This window comes from Venturia canescens, chromosome 1, assembly GCF_019457755.1.
Source record: "Venturia canescens isolate UGA chromosome 1, ASM1945775v1, whole genome shotgun sequence".
In the NCBI taxonomy this organism is placed as follows: Eukaryota; Metazoa; Arthropoda; class Insecta; order Hymenoptera; family Ichneumonidae; genus Venturia; species Venturia canescens.
Window position 1 is genome coordinate 19475470 of NC_057421.1, and position 26215 is coordinate 19501684.

Below are 26215 nucleotides of genomic sequence, written 5' to 3' on the forward strand. Positions count from 1 at the left end.
ATCTTCGTTATTGCCGGGAAGATAAACGTGCGAGACGTTTGTTCAGACACTCGCATGTGTCGCGGATCGTGGAGGTTGAGATACTGCAAGAAATGTGACAGCGCACGTTTAACGAGGCTTATAAAATTCATTTTCACAATAATTTTCAAGCGAAAGAGAAAGAAACGAGAATTTTTTGAACGCCTCGTTGCGCGCCCCCGTTACGTGTGACATCAGGCGCAAAAGCCCGAGACGATGCACCTTATCTGACGTTTTCGCATTCAGCGAATCGTCTGATATTCACGGACACTCGTATCTCCCTGATATTACTGTGACAAACTCGGATCTAAACGCCTCCGTGATAAAGCACCGCAGTCGTGTATATCAGGGCACGCAGAGGAAAGCAAAAGCACGTAATGCTTGGCGGACTCGCGCAGCCAGCCTCGGAGTGGGGAATCGGTTATATCGAACTAAGAACGGCGAGACGTTTATTCTGTGACGGGAGGAATTCCTCCTTCCCTCAATCTCGTTTATCTCGTTTTCAAGGTATTGTAGTCGGACAGTTTACGAGTGCGCTCCACGCTCACCAGTGAACTATAAACACCATCGACATATATTCTGTATTCGAGCGTTCGCGACTTCGTGATAGCCCCAATTACTCGATTTATCGACGATATCGACCGGGTCGAAGGTGTCGGGACCTCTGACGCCTGTCGGGACGGATTCGATATCTCATACGCGAAAAGACGAATTTCGTGGACTGATTTTTGTTTCTCTAAAACTCTATTTGAAACCGGTCACTTTTAGTTTCACGTAGAACTCATCGCACGGAATAATCCAAAATGAGGAGTCTTGGATTCATTGTTGTGGCCTTGCTTTGCTCCCTCCTGCTTGTCGAGAGCTTCAAAATATCTTCGGTTTACCGGTCTCTCGTCGGTGGCCGATCTGATACACCACGTACAGAGATAACGTCCGATCCCGACGAAGACGGAATGACCTCTGAACACGTTGATTGCTCCGAAGTTAAATCGATGCTGGGACGTGCCGTCAAGTGGATTCTCGACACGTCGAAGAAAGTACCACGTGTTCGGTTCTTCCTTTCATCGAGAATTCAACCAACTCCCGTCGAAGTTTACGAGGGCCAGGAATTCCGATTGGATCCAACCGATTTTCGAAGCGATCGGAGGACAGTGCTCATTACACATGGATTCAAGTCGAGTGGGTTCAAGGGCTGGGTACAACGAATGAGAAGCGCACTTCTTTCGTGGGTTAGTAACGTTCCATTAACAAATAGGAGAAGATTCGAGTTCGTTAGCGCGTACAGTCTCTCAAATGGCTCAGATCTAATGGGGAATTGAAAAGATAAAATTCGATGTCAACATCTCCCCAATGTTGACTCATTTGCAATGTTTTCTCTGTTACCCATCCGTGACATTGTGAAATTAGAGCTATTATCGATGCGAGTGTAAATTGAAAACTCCCAGTCACGCAGTGCCGCGTGGATTTCAACTTTTTGTCGGGTCTCGTTGAATGAATCAATGTTTTTTTTTATATTTTTCCTCGCCAAGAGAATAACAAAGTAAAATTTTCGAATCTTCAATCAATTTTATGAAAATATTATTTTAAAATCGCAAAGAAAATGTCGAATTTACCATTTACAGCACTCCCACAATAGAGTGGACTTATTTTGAGTCGGAAATAAATTAGAGAACTTTAGATTTCGTTCACGTTTAGTCCTTAGAATCTTACTTTTGGCTGTGACTGTATGAGCTAATAAACCTTGAGGTACACATCTGTGCGTTTGTATACTTGGTATTCAGAAATAGTTCGTGTCCTTACGAATGAGAAGAGAAACTCGTGATTAGTCCAATTTGAAGAATATCTGCCTGAGTGAAGCGAAGAAACGAACGTTCAATAATTGATTCACTTTGCAGAAATCTTTTTGCTTTAGTTTGTTGAGGAAACTTTACTTACTTCTACCGAATTAATAAAAAGAATATTTATCGAAAGGTCAATTAAATAAACGCGGTAAATAAACGCACGTAACTTTGCTCAATGCGAGGAAAGTTCATTCATGAAAGGCCACGAGTTTTTAGTCATTTGAAAAAATACGCCAGTTTTAACGTGCTCAATATCAAACGAGGAACTGCTTGCTCCGATACTTCACATTTGACATCGTACTAATGAAAATTATATTCTTTACGCATTTGATGGTACCTTAAATCACGCAAGGCCGATGTTAACGTCATAGTGGTCGATTGGTCGGGAGGATCGAAAAGTTACAACTATCTTCATGCTGCAATCAACACTAAAGAGATCGGTAATACAATTGCGAGGTAAGCATCACCACGTGAGTGGATCATTGGTTTACAAATACACTCACATTTGTTCAAAGGCAATTCAAATTTCTATTATGTTCAATGGATTAATTAAAATTTGAGAAACTGTGAATAAATTCAATTGTAAATCCATAATAAAAGTAGGCGATGTGTTTTTTGACGTAGGAATTGACACTGAAAGCACCCATTCGATTTATAATATTTTGTTGAAAAATTAGGACGAATCGTAGATTTTTAATGCTTAAAAAAAAGCTTTTCCGTGTCGAATTTTACGAAAGACTCATTTCCTTAAAGCAGATATCCAAAAGCGTTTTCTAAGGTAAAAATTTGCACACACACACATTCAAGATTTCTTCGTGACGTGGTAAACGTGACAAAATCAGCGGTGCAGTTTCGTCAGCCCACTTGGGGCCCGCTTCATCTAGTGGGTCACAGTCTCGGAGCTCATATCAGTGGAATAGCAGCTCGCGAATTTAGAGAAATGGGAAGTGATTGGCGAGTCAGTAGAATCACCGGTCTGGACCCAGCGGAGTTGTGCTTCCATGACGTTGCGTTGGAATTCCGATTGGATAACACCGATGCAGATTTCGTTGACGTCATTCACACCAGCTCCAAAACGAAGTCTACATTCGGATTCGGAATGCCTGATCCCATAGGTTTTATTGACGTTGCTTTCTGAAATTATTTCATCCCTTCTCGATGCATTGGAGCCTCTGAGCTCATTGAATCAATCGCAAATTTATTTGTTCGATTATACAATTCCTCAAATTTTGTTCAACAACGTGAATTTTATTCGATTTTTATAAACAGAAATAGGATTGTAGACATTCAAGAGAGTCGTGCAATGTTCGATATTCTTGTAATCATTCAACGTGATCATGCATGCGTCAAAGCATCGAGAATTTTTCGCTCTAATGAAGATAGTCGTTTTTACATGAAGGATCGATCAAATGTAACGTGATTGTTTCATCAGGGCATGTCGATTTTTATGCGAACGGTGGAAACGTTCAGCCTGGTTGCACTCATCGAAATGGATCACTTTGGAAATATGTACCAAATAAAAAAACTCGTAAGTGCCATATAATTTATCAAATATAATTATTCTCCAGGATCATACGAATAGCTCAATACATTTTTGTTATCCAGCAATCGAAATTGGTAAATGCAGTCACCAGCGTTCGTACCATTACTTCACTGAATCGGTTGTCTCGGCGAAAGCAGGAAATTGTACATTTTGGGCAAAACGGTGGGATCCGAGGGACGCGGACACATCTCAAGTTTCGTGGGAAACATGCAACGCTAACGATTGTACGGAAATGGGAATACGATCGGAAATGCACGATGAGAGAGGCACGTTTTATGCGACAACTTCGGCGACAGCACCTTTTTGCATTCCACCGTTCCATATAAAATAATTTTCATGAAACTGGAATTGTGATTTGGACGTGAAACGCTTTTTCAATAAAGCAATTTAGACCGAACCAGAATTTCTCGGTCGCAAGTGTTTGTAATGGAGTAATGATGCGATTTGAAGAAAAGACAATTAAAAACGTTTTTAAGAACTTCGAAATTTTCAGTTTCAACGATTGAAAGGACGTTCGTTGTACTCGGTCTTTTTAATGAATTGCCATCCAGTCGATGTTCCCAATCAATTATGTGACCGATATTTTGATCATCCGACTAGAAAAGAAGTTTCGATTACGCATTTAAAGTGCAAAGAAATGATAAAACGTAGAGTTACGTTGTTTCCAAATCAACACAATTCGTTTGTTCATAATTTGAAAGCTAATTCGTAATATAATTCGACGGTCAAGTCTTACATAAATCGTGAATGTTAACGAGTTGACAAGAATCATCAATTAACAAAGATTTCGCTTTTGTTTTATTGCTTCGATTAATTTACAGAATATTAACTTGCATTATTTTAATTTTTTTATTTAAATATTCAAACATTCTCTCGTACAGGTGATATGTCTATGTACAATTCAACAAGATCGCAATTCAATTATTGTTATATACAAATGCGTCATTTGGTACCGCTTATTTCAACGTTCTTTTGATTTCTTCATCAATTCCGTTCGATAAAGATAACATAAATTCACGATAGACTCCATAATATCAATGAAGAGCCAAGTTTTTCTGTTTCTCGTACGGTATAACCAAAAATTCTAGAAACACAGTTATGAAAATACGAAGTTTTCTTTTTCAGATAAACGTTTCGATGAATCTTTGTAGGGAAACATCAGAAAGAAAAAAAAAGAATCCGCAGCAACGAAATCGCGCGTGCACTTTTTTTGTTATTTAACATCGAAGTCGGATGTGTTGCGATCTATAAATCTTTCATCGATGTTTCGATTACGTGCCAAGTTAATAAATCAAAATATTTTGAGCTCCGCGCAACTCATAGGACTGCTCAATATTCGAAGAGTTCGTACAGTACAACGTGTGAGTTAAGTCCGATTTAATCAAAACTAAAACGCTGAGGTCTATAAATAGTGCTCAACCCTTTTTTCCCCCAAACAAATTTGGAGCTACACGAAAAATCGAGGTGCAGATCAACTGGAGGGGATTGATTTTTGCGTTAGTCCATTATTGACTCCTCGATAAATGGACGTTTTGAGGGATTGGCACTTGCAAATTTGCAACTATATGTACATGGATAATACGTCACGTAAATGAATGCTCGCCTCGTAAGTACGCGGGGGTAATACGTTACGAAATTTGTACGACATATTCGAAGGCCATTACTTGTTTTAAACCTCTTAGTCGTCGTTAGCGTATGAGTTGAACATAAGTGGCCGGAAAAATACCAGTTCTTCCAGCACATTCGCCGATCCACCAACCGTCGGCTTGTTTTTCATGTATCGTTATGAGATCACCGGGTGTCAGGCTAAGCTCATCGTTTAAATTAGCCGAGTATTGATATATTGCTCTGCACTGCTCGGTTATGTCGGTCTTGTCCGTCATATCAGCTATTTCGACCTCCTGATTATTGTTGTCCTCGGACTGACTACTAAATTCGTCAAAATCGCTGAAATCTTCCTCGTCCGGTGGATTTTCCGAGTTTCCGTCACCGGCTGTTCTGTCAACCCAGTCTTGTCTCTCGGCGTCGTGATCCTTCGTCAAATGTAGCTCCAGCTCGTCCTGGCTCTCCGGAAACTCGAACGATTCGTTTTTCGCCCAAGAGGGGACCTGAAACATTTTCGATTTTATTGAGTATCAAATTTTCTCTGTACTCACACTGAAAATTTTGAAATTCAGCTCAATTTTTTTTTACTTCTTTCTATTAAATCCTATTCGTTTTTAAATTGTCTCTGTTGTGAAAAAAATATCAGGAAAAAAATATGAGAGTTGACGTACTTTGAGAACACTTTGCTGCAGCCCTTGCTTGTCACGCGAGACCAGTATGTGCTCAGCCAACGGATGTTTTCCTCTCTTACCACCCTCGATCTCGGCCAGTGTACCACCAACTTTGTATCTTGCTGCTTCCAGAAACGTCAGCATAGATCTCATCTGTACGAAGGAATTTCAATTTCAGAACAGGATTAACGACTGTGCTCGTCGGCCACGAACTTATCGATGAAAACGTGTATCTACCACGTCTTTGGACGTCGTGCACCAAACTATTCATTTGATCTCGAGAATAAAATCTAAAAAACTCATCAAAAACACCAATATTTGTATTTTGGCCTCAATTGATGCGAAATCTCGAGGATAATCAAAGCGAATTTGATCCTAGTACGATTATATTGTTTTTTTAACGACTGGGCCAGTTACGTAAAATTTCACACGATTCCTGTATCGCGAAAAGTAAGATGTGCGAAGTAAAAAAGGCAGACAGAAAAGTTTTTTGACGTTGGCTTTCTGAGGCGAGAATTGATAAAATAATCGATATATAAGTACGGTGGATTTGTATTTATATATACATAAAGATATTTATTTCACAACTTACGTGATGCAATTTCTCCGTCACGTTCTGTGTGCTCTCGTCAGCGGCAAATGCCGGTGTCTGGATGAAAGCACGATGCAACGTCTCCAGGCCTTCTCTGCCGCGCCTTTCTCTCTCGAGATCTTGCCTTATCAGGTGCAATACTCTGACGAGAGATTGCTTCCGGCGTTCTCGATTCATAGCAAGGGTTACATGCTCGGCATAAAAATCTGGCAATAACTGATCGACGTTCGAACCGTCGTTGCTCTCCAATCTTCGAATAACGTTTTTCAAGATATCAACATCTTGGGAAACATTGCAGCTACGTACCGGCGAAGATAAACGATCGGCGCTCTAAAAAAAGTAAATAATGCCAATAATATTACATCAGTATGCGAACGTGGAGAGAAGAGCGCGAGGCAGCCGTGAGATTTCAATACCTCGTTACGTTTACGATGACACCATGGCAAATTAATCGTAATTTATCTTCATCGTCCACAACTCGATACTATCTTCCATTTGACTTTATTTATGCAAGCAAATTAAATTCAGAAATTCACAAAATCTCTATTCTTTAACTCGGAATATTTGGAGCGTAAACAAAAACCAAAATATTCTTTATTCGCTTGTTATTATTTGCAATTTTGGTGTCATCGATCAAGCTCCATTTAGCATCGGTCATGCTGGAAAAAAGTACTCAGAAAAGGGGCTATACCTGCTGAAGTCTCGGTGCAAGTGCCTGCAAATGTGCGAGATAAACGTTAGCGAGATCCTTGAGAGCGCTGAGTCTCTCCTCTTCGAGTAGCTCCATCTGCTTGGCTCCTTTTCTCACAGTACTTTCATACTCGAGTCTCGCTCTTTCGGCTCTCACGCTGACCGTATAAAATTCAGTGTCTGCTCGGCGTGACGAGTCCTCAGCCTTTCGTCTTCTAGTTTCAAGTTTATTGACTTCCTTCTCGGTCATCTGATGGCTCGATATTTTGTTGTTGTTCTGTTGGCTCTGGCTTATCGATTGTATTCGCGCGAGATCCTGCAGCCTCTCGTTTTCTCTTGCACACGAAAAACTCTGCTTCTTGCTCTTCGCAGCAATACCACGCCATTCCTGCAACGATTTCGACGCCTTGTCGACCGAGCTCTCGATCGCTTTCCTTGAGCGACCTTGCGCCTCGGCTACTCCCACCTGCCAAATGTCACAATGAAATACTTTATGTGCCAAACACCCATGAATTTCCGTTCGAAAGAACAAATATACGAAGCTCGTGTACAGAAGTACTTTGAATGGAAAATAAATTACTTTTTTGAGGTATTTTTTAGTAGTCTGTCAACTTTGACCTTTTCGAGATTTCCAATGTAAAGCGAAGCGATCGTTTTCATTTCTAAATATCCGTGTTTTAAAAATATTTATACATTCTTCTGTTGTTCGACGTAAATTAATTTTCATAATTAACAATTAACCACGATTTTCCATTAAATATCACTCACCCTCAATGGCTTAGCGAGCTGTTCGCCGAGTGCCGCACCCCAGACTCGGTGTGCTTCTGCCGCGGCCTCCATCTCTTCGCCAATGCTTCTCCATGCTTCGGTCACACCTCCACTAGTATTTCCACCTGCATTGCGCAAAGTTCAATGTAATATCAAAGCCTCGAGATGAATAAATTCCAATAGTTTTTTATTACTGCTTGAAATTTCGGACGAAATTATCTCACCTTGATCCTTCGCACAGGCTTTTGTCAGTTTACCACTGAGCTTGCTGAGACCCTTGGAATACGATGCTTCAAGTTCAGCTCTGGAAGGTCAGACAAAATCAAAATGAAGAAAATTTCAATAATTTTCAAACAATCGAATTTGTTTCATCTTCGTTCGAAAACACTTTTATGTGCACTGAAGGCCTTTGAGATGAGAGATAAAATTTTACCATTCACTTCGAATTCACGACGCTGAAGTTTGCAACGTTGCGCAGTTCAGCGAAATGAACGAAAAAGACATTTTTAATTGACCAATTTTTTATTTCACCAAGTATCGGTGCAGGTTGAAAATCTACGAATTGCGAATTCGGCAGGGAACGAAATTGAAGAATTATTGGAATTATTGGAGGCTTTTTTAGATCGTTTCGTTGGACTCCAAAACATCGCAAACTTCAGCGTCATTCGAATTCACGGAATTTATTTTTCGACACATACCGCGGAGGTGCCGTTCAAACTTTGTGACGATACGGCGAAGACCGTTTTCGAAAAATAAAAAATCAAAACTGAAAAGTATTGAGTTTGTGTATTGATTAAGTTCAGCGTAGAACTCACCTCTCATGTAAAATAGCTGCGAGCTCCTTGCAAAAGTCACCACCTTGTTTGACGTATCTTCGAACTTCCTCGAAACCGCCGGGACCTCCCTGCAAGAAAAAAGCACACGAAATGATTCGATGCCAATAGCTGGTACTTCTGACAAGAGCAGGCCAGGGTCATACGCCTAATTTATTGTTAGCCTTGATGCAGACTCACTGCGAATAAGATATTTGTAATATCGATATCGAGCAATGACTGATAGCTCCGACTGATAAAGCTCGCTAAAGATCGCGATTTCCTTCGACGCATTGTTAATTGCGTGTTTGTTTTTTTATATTTTTTCCACCTCATGTGACTTCGCATCATTCGATAGCATCGGAAACGTTTCCGCTCTTTTCCTCTCGAGCCTTTCACACACGCTTAAATAACCACAAAACTACTAGCAATACGTTATCCTCAAGTTTATCATAATGATACACCGTCTGAGCCCCGACGATCGTTCGATCTTCTCGTAACCGTTGTTATTCCGCTATTTCAACTTCGTTATATTCCCAACGGTAAACACGCTTCGTGATGCATGAAACACGATATTTTCAATATTTGCAGTTGTCACTGGTTATGACGATATTTGCTTTCGGTAACTGGCCGAAGGTCAACCTCGCGATTCCACTGTTCTCGAGCTCTTCTTCACTTTCTTAACTAATGCGAACCGCTCGGGATGTCACATTTCATATAGAAAAGTCAAATCTATGCTTGTGATTAGAACGAATGTTTGAATAAGAGTACGCAGGTGTGATCACATGAGATGAGATTCGAGAACGGTTCACACAAATTCTGCTCTTTGTTGATGCATAAAACGACTGGCTCGTTCAGAGCTTATACAAAAATGAATAAGCATTTATCTCGGCGATGGCAACACTGATAATCCAATAGGACGATAAGGAGCGACGATGAAAAAGGTGACCAATGTAACGCGAAACATTTTTATGCCTCTTTTTTAATATTTCCACGTTGAAAATATTAGTCACTCGTCAGTACTTAGATCGTTGTCGAAATACTTTTTCACTATAGAGGTGCCCACATGGCTAAACTTTATCTGTGAATCATTCAAGTTCAAGCAGAAATATTTCGGTAAAAATGAAACTTGGAAAAATGCGCGAAGGAAACTATATCAGGTGAATTCTCGACGAAAAAACAGGTTTTATAGAGATGCTTTTATCACTTGTTCAGAATACTTTCGAAGCGAAACGTTGTAATTGCATAAATTTGACATTACCGGGCCTGAAGTTCTCTAGAATAAAAAAAAAAAAAAAAAAAATTGAGAGAGAAGAAAACATTACTGGCGTAAATGGAGAGTATGGGATTGTGTGATAGTGACCACGCATTTCCGTGTGCCTTTCACCTTGACTATTCGAGTGTGTCGAGCATCGCAAAAAGAAATGGACACATTCGTCGTAACTTCGAATAAATTGACTTTCGTAGCTCCAATCTGACATTTATGTTTTATCAAGGTTTGTATCTTAATCGGCTGACTGCGAGAAACCCGCTCGATATTTTATAACTTATTCGATTTTTCGCAATCAAAGATTCGTTATTTTTCGTCAGCCAATGCTTTTATGCATTGCCTAAAATTGTGCAACGAACAATCTACAAAAATTACGATATCGGAACGTTCCTACATTCATTTAGCGTATTCATATTTGAACGCTGGGTTGATTTAATTTTTTATAAATTACGTCAAACGATCGAAGCATGAAGAAAAGACCGGTTCGACAGCGTATTCAAACCATATGGAAAAACGTGTTATTCAAATTCTCTACAAAAACTCGTCAGCTTGACTTTTTTCCGATCCGCGTAGACTGGATTGAGAAAATATTTTGAAATGTTGGTTATTTTTCCAGTCGAATACTCGTTTTGTTTTTTTCTGACGTGATCTTATCGTTAATCCCAGAAAACAATGAATTTGAAATGATTTTTGTCCTTCGATTTATGATTGATTCAAAATTGTGACGAGTTTCGTAACAGCGGAAATTCTGGTTGAATTCGTCGATAAAAAAGACAAATTTGAATGAACCAGATGTAAAGTAGGCTTCTGATTGACGTCTGTGGAATTAATTTTAAGGGGGGAAATAGGTTTAGACGGTTTAGAACATCGATTTTTGTTTCATTTCATAAATTGTTAGTAGAATTATTGAAAAATATATTCTCAAAATTTTTTAGTAAAATTCCGACTCGCTTGTAAGTAATTAAAAAAATTTATGACTGCTCGACTCTGTTTTTCTTGGTACTATATATTTTCAAACGCGTTTTTCTCAAAACGACTTTTTTTGAACTTGCGTAAAAAACTTGCAATAAAAGTAAATTCCAACCTCGTTTGATTTTCAATGAAAATTACGGCTTCCAGAATGTACGCAAAATGCTGAGTCTGATTGTGACTTGCAATATCGGGTCGCTAACATCTTCGGTGTTTTTCAAGGAAATTCTTCAAAATTTTTATAGTATATGCTTGAATATATACGTATAAAATATTCTCACAGTTTCAATAAATTATAATCATTTTTTATACTATAAAAAAATTCATGAAAATCATTGAGAAAACGCTGTCCTAACCCTATTTCCCCCCTTAAAAGCTTGCTGTAATGCCACAATTTTAGTAATTATTGCCAAAATAATTGAGTCGAATTGACTCGTCGTGCGATTTTCGACAATCGTTCGAACGATTTAGTCATTTGTGTTGAAAGTAATGCAAAATCGCGGTTCGAATTGAGGGTTATTCGAGCATAAAGTATAACTCGTTATCTCAGATTTGGCGTACTCCCGGACGTGCATAATTCCTCGAGTTGTCAAGTTGAACTGATAAGAAGCGATTTTTTGTGTAATTTTTTTTACTTTTCTCGTCTTCGATTAGCCGCAGACGGGAGCGGCGAGTGTTTTTTTTTTTTTGCATAAAAGTGAGTATCAAAGAGCCAAGGCGATGTGATGAAAAGGGGTTTCGAAAAAGTGAAAGGCCGGTCGATATTCGTGCTCGTTTTTTTCGTAATTTCACAATTCTCTTTTGAATCATTATTCTCAACGCGAATCTTTTCTTTCCGCGAGAATTCGAAAATTCGAAAGAAGACTCGCACGAGTGTTCGCGCGGCACGAAGAGCGAGAGTTTCGCACGTTCCTGTACGAAGACTTTCTACAAACCTGGTGAATAACCAGGAGACACAAGGCCAGTATTCTCTCCACCTCTAGGAGACTCGAAGGCACTCGTTTACCTTTACAATGTCACGGAATAAAAGTCATGAAGCGTGCAATTTTCTCAGCTCCGACTAATTCCTATTAATCAAGTAATTGGCCCCTCGTGGAAAGCTCTAGAGGGACGATGTTCCTCCAAGCTTTTTGTAACTCGTCTTACGAACTGCTAAATTGCCAGATGAATATTCCCATCGTTTCGCAAAGCAGGTGCACTGGGGAGTGGTAAAAGAGCCAGCTACGTTGGATGTACAATGATCTCAGAGAAGAGATCTTAAAATAGCACGAAACTTCGAGCTCATTTCGTCACACGCTCGTCCCATGTACTTAACGTCAAAAAAAGAGAAAAACAAAGAGGAACAGGGAAGTATGAGCCAGAATAGAAGAAATATTGTTCCCACTTTCTCTGATTAGTACAGTATGAAAATGCAACGAAAGGTAACACAGACGAGAGGCCAAAATCTGTACGATGCTATACAAAGTTCGGCCAGGAAGTCACGCTCATTTTCTGCCACCATTCGTTGCGTTTGTAATAACAATGCGTCACGTACAACAACAAAGTATGACCCCGAGCATCCACTTTTTGGCACGAATGGTTCTGTGACGTACGAGAGACATGACTAATTGCATTTGGTGAGATTGCAGCTCGGCAATTTCGTGCTTCGGGCACGGTCGACACCTTCGATCTTGCTCGAAAACCGTAACGAGTAATATCATGGTGTATATGTGTATTGAAATGTACCATGGAGGCATCGAATGCAATCGATTGAGCAAGATTAAAATTCGATCGATGTGGAGCGTGCAACGCGCTATCGACGATCTTGAAGTGTCTATGAGTCCTGATTCGAAATTCTGCTCTCGAATAAATATGCACCGATACAAAGTATTTCGATGCTTCGTTACGATGCTTCTTTTTGCCAAAAATTGGGTCAGTGTCGTTCGTGATTGTCAAACGAATGCTGCATTACAATAATTGTGTGAAATTTGTTTCAACTCTGACGACAAAATGAGAATGAAAATAATAGAAAATGTTGAAAGCTCTACTGGTAATCTACGAAACGAATGAAATCCGAGATCCTAGAAAACAAAACCGTTTCTGTGCTCGTCGATCATTACGAGGATTCTGCAAAATGTTGCATAAACTTGAAGGGAAAATTGACAAATGCTGACTCGTGAAGCTACAGCGATAATACGGTTTCCCTGTTATGTTGAGTGGACAATTTATCGAAGCCAATAAGCGTCGCACTGTGGTCAAGTAATAAATTGTAGACTGCTGAGTTGTGTACTTTCTTTCGTACTTTGCTTCGAGCACGTTACACGCGTTCTTGAAATATTAGAATTTCTCCGGATGCCTCCATTGTCATGTTTGTATACGTGAGGCTTTCCAGGCCGAGCCGATCGGTATTTTCACTCCTGTATATTTATGATGATAGAAATCAAATGAATGTTATTTCGTTGAAAATTTCATTATGCAACCGAAACAACCAACATATTTCGAATGGATTCGAACAAAGTTTCCATTATTCCAGACATTCGGGGTGCTTGCTGGCTGAAAATTTGTTTCACCGTTTCCATATAGCAAGTGGCATATATTCGCAGATGTGCACAGCCAGCACTTAGTCTATAGTCTCCATATCTGAAGGGGAATCTCTCGGGGCCATTGCTTTATCGGTCATGGTTGTATTCCTCGTACAACGTGAGCGATTATTCCTACGAACGCGTTCACGTGCGTGTGTCTCTTTCTCTCTCACCACATGCATGTGTGTACTCTACGTTTCCTGATCTACGCGCACTGCAAATCGTCTAGAATAAAAGACGCGGCGCATTTTCACCACGCAACTTTCCCACACTTTCCATGCTACAAGCGTGATTAAAGACGGCGAAAGAGGCACACATCAACGATCGCGCGTGCTCTCCTGGCCGAATAAATTGCCCGTTGAACGCAAATTATGTTATTATGCCGGGGATTTTTTATTTTTATTTTTAATACTCGCTCGAACTTAATGTCGTTACCACTTGCGAGTATCACGAATTATTCGAGGATGGATATCTGTGAAATTGATTTCGAGTCTTTATTGAAGGTCGTGATGTGGACAATCGATTTTGAGTCGGCATTACTTTTGGGCGATATGCAGAGCCGGAAGCGTGGTAGGAAAATGAGTTTTCTAAATATTTTCAATGTACCATTAAATGCGACAATATTTGTGCAGAAATTTGAGACTTTTTTCGATGCAGTCTGCAGATTCTCCATCCACCAATCAATGCTACATTCAGCCTTCGAAGTACCTCCATAACGAGGAAATCTATGTATGAAAAAACATGGCGCACTGAAAAAACGCGTTTTCTTTCGTCAACTTGTTCATTTTCAACGATTAATACATTCGAGACAAGTTTTCAGAACGGGTTTTCTCGCCGCGCAGCACGCGAGATACGGTGCACAGTAGTCTCGCTTTTAATCGTGAAACGGAGAGTAACGCCGTGGCCGAGTATTGAATAAATTACAGTATTCGTATCGAATGATCGATGTTACACAAATTTTCTCTGATCCATGAAAAACATGAACTTCGCATTGTTGTTAGTTGCATAAAAATAACTCATTCAGCACAGTTCATTACTCATCGATGTTGAAGAGTGATCGCTTAAACGAATCAGGGCACAAAGTTTTCTGATATCGCAGTACCTCGAATTATTGATTACAGTTATTTGCAGCTGGCCCCGATTCCACGGAATCGTACGTCTTGAAATTTGATTGAAGCACTTCGATCCGCAGGATTTTTTTATTAACGCAGCAAAATGGGACTCGACTAATAGCCGAGCATCATTAAACTCCAAAGTAATTCTTCATTTCAACCATTATTAACGACATTACACGGAGAGAATTAAACGGCAATATTTAGCGTGAAATTCACTGTAAAGTCTACCGGATATATTTGACTCCGGAGACGAGTTAACGAAAAATATTTATTCCAGTAACGCACTGTAAAATTTTCAATATTTTGCGAAATTTTCAGTTTTATAACAATAAATATTGCAGATGGCGAAAGTTACGGTACGCATGATAAAATTTACAAAACGTTCAGTGAATTTCACGGTGCATCACGGTTAAATGTCTTTGCCTTAACGTAGGCCGAATTTCACAGCACATTGAAACGGTGATTTACACACTAACAAAGGGATGAGCACATAAAAAGAGTGGGGAAATGGGCCGATATAGCGACAAGATAGTCCTGCAATGTCCCCAGTATAGCCGCATTTTAGCATAAACATTCGTAGGGAAATTTTGACAGTGCAGCGCAGTAAAATTCACCGTGACGTCAAAATTTACTAAATACTCTGTTAAAAGTTCCTACTGTGAACAACGAATATTATTTTTTAGTAGGAAAATTCAATTTCTTTACGGCACTGAAGTGTGCAAAGTTAGAGTCCAACGAAATCAACGAAAAAAACATTTGTAGTTGACCAATTTTTTATTTCACCAAGTATCGGTGCAGGTTGAAAAACTACGAATTGCAAATTCGACACGGAACGAAGTTGGAGAATTACTGGAATTGTTGAAGGCTTCTTTTAGATCATTTCGTTGGACTCCAATTAATTTAAGTCCAGTAATTTTTCCTTTGTCCTTGAAAATCCAGTAATTTTTCAAGTTTAATTTCCTCCGTGTATTTAAGTATTGAAAATAAAAATCGTGTAAAAACGGTTAATATCAATCGATGCTCACATCAGTCGTGTTCGTTCGTCTTAATCGCGGATGGTATGCACGTATGCGATAATTAAAGGCGAAGACACGCCCGTAAATGATGTAAGCACGAGTCGCGTGGAGTAAGTTGGACTTTTGCATCTGCTGTCTACGTGGAAAGAGCGAGTATAGGTCCATGCGGAGGCGTGGATGTGTGAGACAGTCCGATTCGTACGAGCTGAAAAATTTTCTTGGAGAATATTTTCCTTGTGGCGTAACTCGAACCACCTAACCGCAGCACGAATCGAATAACCTCTTATGCGGCAACAATTTTACCTGTGTAGTTGCGTCTACTTACATATAGTTGTAGGGATATCGCGTCGTAGCGGAATAAGCAGAAAACACTTAACGATTGTCTCGCATCGTTGGCATACTATTTTCTGTATACATAGGACAATTTGCGAGCAGTGCCAATAAGCGTGTTGCGTGTAAATCCATCGAACGGTAAATTCGTCGAATCATTTGTGAGAACACTCGAATTCCCGTCGTCGAGAACCACGAACCGTCTAATTTCGAATGCAGCCATTAACCCTTTTCCCATTGTTCGTCCTTTACGATCATTTTGATGTATTCCGGCGGATCGTACTTGCCAATTGCGTTATATACAGACAGAGGAAACTGCCTTGAGCGTCGAGGTCCTTGCGGTTCATTATCGTCGCGTTTCTGCCCTCTAATATGCACATTCGTTCGCTCAAATTTGCATCGTAAGATGCGCGTTTGAGTGAAACTTGTATACGTAATCCGTCAGCTGATCCGTCCTAACGTTTCGTGATGCTTGTCATTATTACGAGGACCTGAGATTGTAACACTCCACGGGATGCGAATCGTATGACCTCGTCGATTAACGCGATCATCACACGCCCCTAACACGTAACGTGTGCTCCGGTTACTTAATGGACGCCCACAAAAGTGCTCGCATAATTCGATCGGAACGACAGGAATAGTTTGAGAGTGTTTCGATTCGTGTGAGTTCATCAAGATTACGAAATTCGGTTAAAATAACGTGTATTATTGAAATAACTTGGAAATTAAATGGTACGCGTCGATGGTACTTGCGATTATTAAATGAAACTGCTTAACACGTGAATGCGAAAGTGCATGCGAATTAACGAGCATTAAGGCCTCGATATACACTTGCGATGGGCGGAAAAATCGAAATTTTTTTAATTAGATATTCTTCGAGTGCAATGTCTAAAGAATATTTTCACAAAGTTATTCATAAAGATGGGAGCATTAGATTCGTAGCTGTGGCTATTTCAACCGACTGCCCGCCGGTGCGCGCGGTCGTCTAGTTCTTGAATCTTTAAACGCCGTTATCTCAGAATCGTTATTTTTTTTTTTTAAATACCTTTGCGGTGGAGACGATTACTAAAAAACTATTAATCCGATCCGTACCGAATTTGTACCACTTATTTATTATAATAATAGTTGCAGCCTGGACGAAGGATTTCATATTCTGTTGGAAAAGAAAATTTTAACAAAAGCAAAAACCGAAAATTTAGCACCTCAAAAAACGAATTTTTTGTTAAAACTCTCACCATTTCTTTTAAAAAATTTTTTTCCGAATCCCTCGTCCAGGCCCAAGCTACTATCTTAATAAATAAGTGGTATAAATTTCGTATGGATCGGATCAATAGTTTGTTAGTTATCAATGCTGCTCAAAAAAGGTGCTACTGGAATACAGCTGGAGTTTCGTCATCTTGGAAAATTTTTTTATGAAAAAAATCGTTCAAGTACCTGAACACATGTATTAATAAATATCGTTCACAATTTTTCAATAAACGTTTTTTTTCTTGTCGAAAAAAAATCAAGAAAATCACGCTTTTTCGCCCGCTGCAAGTGTAAATAAAGCCTTAATGTGGAGAAAAGTAAGTTATATTAGGTGAAAAACCGCAATGAAATGCAATGTTTACACAGCACATGTAGTCTACCGCTGCGATATTATAAAACGAGCATGAAAATATAGATAAATATCCACATATTCGCGTACTCGAGGATCATATCTACTAAATAACAAAACTCACACACAGAAACACACATATTATAGCGTGGATAGAGTGAGAGTTGTGGTCGAGTTTAGCTACCTCTTCAGTCTCGTTTTGTTGCTGGTGAAGGAGATGAGTGGAAGCCATTAACCCCCTGATTGACCCGAGCATTCTCCTCTTAATCAGACCACCTTTCCCAACATGATCTCTCGTGGCGGTCGTTGTCGTCGATGTGGTTGTGTGTTCACTATCCCGTCGAAGGGGGATCCCGTTGGTAGGATCGTCGTTGACCTCGTCGGGGCACAATTTGTCGACACTGAACGATACCGGAGTTAATTTCATTGGCATCCCTCGGTGCGCATTATCCGCTCGCAAAGTCTTTCCCAATCTTCCCGAAGCCAAATCACCGTCCGGATAATCATTCGGAGAATGAGCCAATTGGTTTCTTTTCCTGTGGTTTTCTTTGTCTTCCTCGTCTCGAGCATCATTATTATCGACTTCCAAGGCGCATCCGTCATCGTCGTCAGCGTGTAATTCGTCCGTCGACCATTCGGGTCTTTCGGAATCTGAGGCATTGCCTTCCTCCGAAACCGACGAGAGTCCGAACTCTTCGACGCGTGTTACCTCGCCCAATTGCCTCGTTCGGGCCTCGGTCAAATCGTACGAACCCGTTCGACTCCCCATCGACAAAGCACTCTCGGATTTGCCGCTTCGATGATGCACGCCGACCGCCTGCATCTTTGCGTGTCTCGTGACAACTTCGCCCAATCGTGATTTCTCCTCCCTCAACCAGGTTCGCATTTTGCCCCAGGCTTTGCCAAGTCGCCGATGACGTTTTCGATTTTTCAGTCCTTCGACGTTATCCAACTCGTCAATAGCCCCTGAGCTTTCCTGGCACTCCGGATCCGAATAATAAGCTTGAATATCTTTGGCTCTTTCGGTATCCAAAATTTCTATCCTCCCGACGCTTCTGCCCGCTCTCAAGGACCTGTAAGCTATTTTCCTCTGATCCCGCGGACGGTGAAGCTCTTCGGTACTCAGCTTCTTCGTTCCGGTCTCCTCCTCGAACGGGGCGTTTATGATCTCGCTACTTTTGGAGACTGAGCACGAAAGATCTTTCGCATCGATTGGGGACTCGTAAAGTCTGTCTTCCAATTTGTCAATGTCTTCGGCGCATCGAGATCTCACAGATTTCATCGGCGTTTGCTGTTTCAGCGTAATATCGGACTTGCTAATCTTTGGACTTTTAGCTGGTAAATTGGGTCTGCCGTTCTTGGGGAAATCGTACAGCTCGATCTCCGTCGATCTCGGTGCAACGCCATTTTCACCAATGTTCACTAGTCTCCTCGGCGGCAGTTCAGCGGTCGGTTCTTTCTCTTCCGCCTTATTCTCAGCAGCCTCCTCGTCGCATTGAGCCGGGCGTTTGTTCGATTCGCGTTTCGGGAAATCGTACAAATCTTGCCTGACCAATGGCTCCGATACTTCGAGGCTCATTTCCACTTCGTCCTCGCCCTCGAGCGGAATATCGCGAATGAACGGTTTGGCGTTATCCTCGCTGCGTAGGAAACTGAAGCTGATCGTAGGTACGCCTTCGTTGTCTGTTTTTACAGTTGCCTTTGCCGTCAGTTCGACGCTGGAACTGTGTCGCCTGCTGCCGCTGCTGCTCTTCCGCCGCCTCCTCCTTCCCGCGATACTCCCATTGGATTCGTCTTCGGAGCGCTTTTCGTCCTCGCCTTCGATCGAGTCATCAAGATCAACGGGATTTCTCAGAGTGGAAGATTCCGCGTTGATATCCAGTTCTTTGGTGCAAATTTTACTCAAACTGTTGAGCGCTGCCTCCACGTTATTCTCATACAGTACTTCTTCGTGCGAATCCTGTTTCGTGAAATGGTTATTTTCAAAATTTGAATTCCCGTTCAAAGTTCCATCACTGGGATCGCTGACAACGAGCGTGCACCTCGAAAGTCTTCCATTCCGTGAGACGCATTCCTTCTCCCTCTGGCCCTCGACCTTCGCCTCATTTCCGAGCTCCTCGGCGACGTTGGACTTGCGGAATTCATCGAGGAAGGTTCTGCGCAGCGAAGCGATCGTTTCGATGCCAGAATCCTTGCTCAACCTCCGTTTCGGCATCGAGCCTTTGTATCCTTTGATAGAATTTCCCCCATTTCCCGGACTCCTTTCATCCGATGTTCTCGACATCGCGTTCGAATTGTCGCCCCCTTCCTGGTCGAACGTTCGACCATGAATTATAACTGGGACCGGTGCGTCGTACCAGGTTGCTCGGGAGTTGTTATTACCGGGAATGGAAGTGTCGCTAGCACCAGGAGCCGAGGTACCGCTCGTCACCAAGTTTTTCGATGACAGAAGTGCAGTCCACGCCTGTTTGACCTCTTTCATTATAGCCCGGAATCGTTGTATTGTCGTCACGTGACAACGCGCTTGGTTTCAAGTCCGTTTATCGTGCAGTTTATTGGGATCAGGAAGATTGAAGCAACGGTCACCGCTCCTGAATAATTGCTGTCGATTTTTTCTCCGTGTTTGTGGGACACACAGCGTCGCAGTAGAAAAGTTTACTGCACTACGATTCAATTACAGAATCCATGGGCATGAAGAGTCGATGCGGTGTATACGAAACGTCCGAGGTGTCTCGGATGCGGTTGATAATCTATCCCCGCGATCCCGTTGCATCGACTGGAAAACTATTCCAGTGCTTCGAGTCGAAGGAGCACCGGTGGAAACGCAGTTCTGGATTCTCCTTCATCGTCACGTCAAAAGCAGCGTATACATATAGATTCGCACAAACGTTCGAGCCGTTCGAGACAGAACGTGTTTCGTAAACTCGTACTCTCAGTGGCGATGCACGGGGAAACGCACTGGAACGACACGGTCGTGTGACTCCAGCACGCACGTTTGACACGTGCCCTCGCGACCAGTGATATCCGTACGATGGCGATTGTGTATGTGCTTTACATGTGGTTACAGTTAAAAATGCTTTTCCATTGGTATCGGTGGAGCGCACCGCCGAGTTTTCGCAATTTCCTGGATCCAGATATTGTGCACGTAACACTCGCGTTTCTAGTCACCAAGTCTTCGAACCAGGAAGTCAAACGAGATATTTCACCGATCAGTATATTTTGTATTTGGCCTTTTTTCTTCTTATCGCAGCCCCACGCAAAGTGCTTATCGATTCATGCGCCCCTGGGCCCGGCTGAGAGAACGATCTTCCGCGCACTTATTTCCACCTCGCACTCTGCTTTTATCAATAAACATTGAAAAAGGCTGAGGCTACAGTTTCACAAACTGGACGAATTTTCACCGCGGTGCCATGTTCCCCAGGCCTGATAACCGCAACGGAAACGTCAGCGAGCTTGATACGAGCACCTCGAATTCGAAATCCACCATGTTTCGTGCACGATGTACACACCGAAGACACCTCTTGTTCAAATAGATTCAGTGACGAATCTCCTTGTACGTGTATACACTCGTACACGTAAACATTATATAGCTACCTGCTACGTCGTTCAGTTCACGTATTTTTTTCACTCTCAGTCAGTTGCTTCGTCACACAAATATATATTTCTTCGAACGCACAACGAGAAACTTCTCTCGTCATTCAGTATCTTTTTCCGTAATTTTCCTTCCAATTCTTCAAAGAATTCATGACGATTCGATCGTCTTAATTGACTTTTTTTTGTCAATCATCCACACATTTCATAACGATGCTCTTTCGATGAGATCGTCCATTGAATTGACCTAAAATTCACCACTGAAAATTTATACATTTTACTCGTGCCACAGAGGAATCTGAGATTGAGGCTGATTGAATTTCAACATCTTAACGTCCATGCGTCACGAGCGTTTCGACAGGTGTGTTGTGTGTATGGAAGCCCGCGAGAGAGCTCGAGCTACCGGGCCGGGCCCGATCGCAAGACTCGCGGTGAGTCGCACTGCATCATCACACTCTCGTAGCCACACTCAAACCTCCACGTTCACCGGTGGTGTAGACGCGACAACAGTGACCAGCGAACAGTCGCTGGCACTTGTCTCTTTTCGAGCGACGTTCGATAGTACTGCGGAGACGTAACCGAACGAACAGTGTCGAGCTTACTGAGCCAACTAGTTGCCCGAGTCCGGTATATTATAGAAACGGTGCTCTTACACATTTAACGAACGAATCAAGCCTCCTCGGAGCGAGAACGAAGGAGCGAGAGAGGAAGAGAGAGAAATGGAGCGAGAAATGTCTATCCAAATAGACGAGAACACGTAGGCACAACTTAATTCGGCATCGGAACGAATTTTATGATCGATTGTACGAAAACATCCTCGAACGAAAACGATCCTTCAAAAAGATGCTACCATCGATACTGAGGGAACCCCAAATTTACCGGTAACTTATTGAGTCACGGTTTATAAAGAACATGAGATAAAAATCTAGTCAACCGGTGAAGAAAAACTCCTAAATTTAAGGTATTCCTTTCGCGGAGCCGAATATTATAAAAATAACTGATTTTAAATAGCAGTAAAGTAAAAGTACATGCGAGTAGATTGGCAAAATTTCAGGTCAGGTTACCGAACATTTAATAAAGAATTAAAACTTCAGAAATCGTAAATTTATACAGGAGCTTATGGAGATTCCATCGTCACCACATTTCTATTAAATAATTCATGTACTTAATAGTTCTAAATTCTCCTGATACAAACTGTCTCACAGACAGAAAAAAATGTAAAGAATCTATAACTTTTCTCATGGAACGGCGACTCCTCAGAGGTTAGAAATCAGTCGAGATTTCGAGTGCCCTATTTGCACCAAGAAATACGGTCATACAAAAGGAATACCTTAATTGGACGTTGGGGGGAAAAATTTTTTTGAATAGTTCTTAGTAGCTGACACTTTTGTGGAGAAGATACTATCAACGACTGCTACAAAAACTTGCAACGAAATTATCATCAATAATTTAACTTCATTTAAAAGACATTTTACTAACGGTAAACGTTCAAAAAGTTTTAGTATCTCAGTAATACCGTTCAGACCATAAGATCGTGAGTTTAAATTGTTTTTTGATTATAGAAATGTTGACTCCAGCAGAGTTTTCCTATACGAGCATATACTCGATTGCCTCGTGTCGGTGGTTCCCACTTTTTTCTGTACATAAAACGTTTTTTCATGAGTCTTTTCATAGAGGAATCTTCAGCGAGATAATTAACTGGAAATATTGAATTTGTGAAAAAAATAAGTTCATTTGATTGTATCGAAAGTTGCTATTAAATGGTACAGAATCTGTCGAAAAAGTCGGAGAATTTTTCACTCTCTTCGAGCTACCGATTTTCACCAGTCTCGTTACGAAGGAAAATAGCGTCCTGTTTTCACGAGAGTTCACTCGCTATTGCGCAGATTACGGGTATGCAGAAAGTGCACGGTCGCAAAAACTTGAAATATCCGAAAGACCATTTGGATAATTTTACTTCCAAGTGTACAGCCCCGATGGATACTCTCGTGACTTTTTTCTCTCAATAAATCGTGGCTCTTTTTAATAGTCGAGTTGACGAGCGAGTGCCCCTCTTCGCAAATCCTCTAACCGCTCATTTTCCCTCGGTGTGTGCATTCACATGCATATTTTTATGTGCGAACGAGTCCGTGTGCGCGTATGAATGCTTCGCAATAAAAACGCGGACTAGATAATACGCGCAGCCTTCTGTTCCAACGACGAATGGCACTCGCGGTGTTATGCAACCCGATTATTCTTTCGCGCCTCCTTCCTCGATGTGCTCGCACGAGAGGGGCCCTGCTCCAGTTTAACAAATCGTTTAACGACCCGCTTTTAAAACCCGCCGACCGATCCAACGCGAAGAGAAATATCTCGGAATTGGAAGTTACTTTTTTCAACGCGCTCGAAGTTAAGAAACATCCCAATAAATCTGTTTGTCAGCAAGAAATTAGCAGGCCTGGAGTTTACTCTCGAGTTGGCATAATCGCTTAAATTTTCGTTGGTCCGCCATGACGTGTTCCAATGTCAAGAAAACAACGGGAGCTACTCTCGATTTCAAATTCTCGCGCGGCTCTTTCGCTAACGCGGGTCTTTAAAAGTGCTTCAACGGTCCAAAAATCAATTGATATCGTTACAAAAAACGTTTCGAAATGTTTTTTCCTCACGATATTGTTCACTGAACTGAAATTTTATAAATTTTGCAACTCCGAGGGGTCGATGAACCTCCGGAATGAGAATTTCGCAATTGGATTTTGTGTGTGGACCTAAATTTTTGTCAACTATCCAACAACGAATATACAGAGCTTGATTTTCCGGTAGCGAGTTCTCGAGCGGTCAGTCACATTGGCAACCGGACGACGCAGCGTGATTCAAGTGTCCTCAAACGCGATGTTATTGTAACGCACGTCCAATAAAGATGGACACCGGAAATCACGTGACTGACGAATTGCGTGAGTTATTTTTTCTTTTGTTTATTGTGGCGACGATGTTGACTGAGCGACATCCGAGAAGAATCGAACGCGGATTCGTCGTTCGACGTGAAAGCCCTTTTTTCGATCCTATCCTACTGGAGTTTCGGATTGAACGAGATCGAGCGGACTTTTCTAACGGTGATTTGAAGCTCGAGCTATTTATACCAAGCCCACACGTACACGAGTGTCAAGAGCGAGCCGAAATTCGAGTGTGAAAGAGAGTCACGAGCTTTCTTAAATTTTGGCGAACAGAAGCAATGCGAGCCAGAGCTTGAGGCGCGTTTCAGCTCCGATAACGAAATACACACCCGACTTGGACGCGACAAAAATAAAAGTTCGAAACCCGAAGCCCCTCGCGTGTGAATCTTTTTTATTGTCGACGGCATCGTCGTCGTCGAGGAGTTGACGATAAGTACACGCACAAGCGCGAATGAATCGTCGAGCGACTCCCGCGGTGCTCGACTGGATCCGCACTGATGATGGAACTCGAGCTCATGTGGAAGTCCCGACCGTATTACACAACTGCGTCAAACGATTATATCCGTATTGGATTTGATGTACATGCACGTACACGTATGTGACTGCAACGTACCCGCGTACATAAGAAAAAAAAAAGGAAAAAAAACTCGTATCCGTATAATTGACTGTGTTTGTCTGTACACTCGATACACTGCACGCGCATGTAATTGTACTTTTGTACACACGAGAGAATACGAGTGTTATACAACCGGGAGCAAACCGTCGTACGCAGCCTCTCTGGGAAAATGCTTTTGCCACGAACTCCCGATGCAGCCTCGAGTCTCAAATAAAAGAGTGTATATAATAAAAGAGGATCGCTGACGGACATGTATGCTTATAATGCCATGTACGTAGTGCACTCGCGACACCGATTGCGAGCAGGAAAATCTCGGAAGAACGTCGACAAAAGGCCTGAGGAATATATTTTTGTTCGTTACTGCAAGCTTCTTCGCTACTGAAAATGGAATTTTGTTGATTTCTAACCTTCGATGGGATTTTAAAAAAATTCGTTTCTGTGTGAAAAAAGGCTGCTGGAAATTACGTTTCGCGAGTACAAGAATTTGGTTGAATGAGGGCAGCAAAATGTTGGAATATTTGAACAATTTTAATGTGGATTCCTCCCATTTTGAGTTATAGAGATCGGTAACACTGGAAATGGCCGATTCCTGCATTTGAGCATAACCCAGGAGCGCGATGACCTTGCCCACTGGCGATTCGATCTTGCGATATATCGGCGAAGTTCATGCGCGCGCATTCTCCGACATACGACGCGCGTCTATCCGCAAATCCCGATCGCTCTGTATCAGAGAGTGCAACTTTATGCGATCGCGAGTCTCGCTGCCGGAGCGAGGACATCGAGTCTTGCAATGTCACCGCTGCACTTTTTCAACTCCGTTCTTTATTTCGGACGATGCCATTTCCGCATAACTACAAACTTGCGTCGACTTTTATCGAATAATTTTTTCGGTAGACGTGCGAATAGAAACTCCGAAATTTCGCAACGTCAGTAGATCGACGACGCTGGAGTTGGCAACGTTGGAGTCCAACGAAATGTGCTCTCAAAAAACTCTAGAATAAATCGAGTTAATCTCCCATTTTGTTCCCTGCCGAATCTGCGACTCGTAGTTTTTCAACCTACACCGATGATTCGTGAAATAAAAAATTGGCGAATAACAAGTATTTTTTTCGTTCATTTCGTTGGACTCGGACGTTGCAAACTTCAGCGTCGTGCAGATCGATCGAGAAAATTCCTATATGAGACGATTTTTTGCAATTTTATATTTTGTCCAAAGCGTATTTACTCGGATTTTGAATACACCCGCGACGAAAATTCAGCTCTCAGATCGTACGATGTTAGAGACCGAGTGGAGGTGAAAAAAACGTGTGAAAAAGTATTCGAAATGAAACTATCGTGGAGTCGAAATAGTGGACGATAGGAAACAGATGTTTTTCTGGATCTATTCGAGAAACCATAGCTTGGTTAACCTGACATGCCTCGTATGACAGACTTTTTTTTAGAAATTACAGCGTGGCGAGTATCACTATTACTTAGAAGATCTATTTTTGACGTCAAGCACGTGAAAATGTTTGTAATAACGGTTGAATTCGTTGTAATAACCTTTGGAATCACCTTGACTACTGGGGGCTAGCAATTTCGACCAATTATTTATCTAGCTCAACTCTAAACACGAGATCTCTTTCTGTAATTCATTATTTCCGTGTAATTATCCGAGCTCATGTTTCTATCGACCTTAGC

The 26215-nt window shown here is 41.6% G+C and overlaps 2 protein-coding genes across 4 annotated transcripts; one reads left to right on the forward strand and one right to left on the reverse strand.

Moving 5' to 3' along the window:
* Window positions 1-187: 187 nt before the first annotated feature.
* On the forward strand, window positions 188-3880 carry LOC122419022 (phospholipase A1-like). 2 transcript variants are annotated; one of them, XM_043433254.1, is made up of 6 exons: window positions 188-525; window positions 787-1247; window positions 2212-2315; window positions 2667-2974; window positions 3292-3387; window positions 3465-3880. In XM_043433254.1, the coding sequence occupies exons 2-6, from the start codon at window positions 822-824 to the stop codon at window positions 3731-3733; spliced, it is 1203 nt and encodes a 400-aa protein (XP_043289189.1). In that variant the 5' UTR covers window positions 188-525; window positions 787-821; the 3' UTR covers window positions 3734-3880. The 2 variants fall into 2 exon arrangements, with proteins under 2 accessions (XP_043289189.1, XP_043289188.1); XM_043433253.1 differs by lacking the exon at window positions 188-525 and having other exon boundaries at window positions 533-1247.
* A 297-nt stretch (window positions 3881-4177) lies between these two features.
* Window positions 4178-24412, reverse strand: Nost (Nostrin). 2 transcript variants are annotated; one of them, XM_043433251.1, is made up of 9 exons: window positions 24249-24412; window positions 17583-21236; window positions 8544-8632; window positions 7953-8032; window positions 7729-7853; window positions 6962-7426; window positions 6271-6600; window positions 5679-5831; window positions 4178-5510 (listed from the first exon to the last, which is right to left on the reverse strand). In XM_043433251.1, the coding sequence occupies exons 2-9, from the start codon at window positions 19878-19880 to the stop codon at window positions 5091-5093; spliced, it is 3960 nt and encodes a 1319-aa protein (XP_043289186.1). In that variant the 5' UTR covers window positions 19881-21236; window positions 24249-24412; the 3' UTR covers window positions 4178-5090. The 2 variants fall into 2 exon arrangements, with proteins under 2 accessions (XP_043289186.1, XP_043289185.1); XM_043433250.1 differs by lacking the exon at window positions 24249-24412 and having other exon boundaries at window positions 17583-21534.
* Between the last annotated feature and the right edge of the window lie 1803 nt (window positions 24413-26215).

Excerpts from the sequence above, each read along its gene's own strand:
- Nost (XM_043433251.1), bottom strand. The coding sequence starts at position 19,880 with ATGAAAGAGGTCAAACAGGCGTGGACTGCACTTCTGTCATCGAAAAAC. Across the intron at positions 7,854-7,952 it reads AGCCTGTGCGAAGGATCAAG|GTGGAAATACTAGTGGAGGT; the intron begins GTGAGATAATTT and ends TGCGCAATGCAG. Across the intron at positions 5,832-6,270 it reads TGACGGAGAAATTGCATCAC|ATGAGATCTATGCTGACGTT; the intron begins GTAAGTTGTGAA and ends TCCTTCGTACAG.
- LOC122419022 (XM_043433254.1), top strand. The coding sequence starts at position 822 with ATGAGGAGTCTTGGATTCATTGTTGTGGCCTTGCTTTGCTCCCTCCTG. Across the intron at positions 2,316-2,666 it reads ATCGGTAATACAATTGCGAG|ATTTCTTCGTGACGTGGTAA; the intron begins GTAAGCATCACC and ends CACACATTCAAG. Across the intron at positions 2,975-3,291 it reads CGGAATGCCTGATCCCATAG|GGCATGTCGATTTTTATGCG; the intron begins GTTTTATTGACG and ends TTGTTTCATCAG.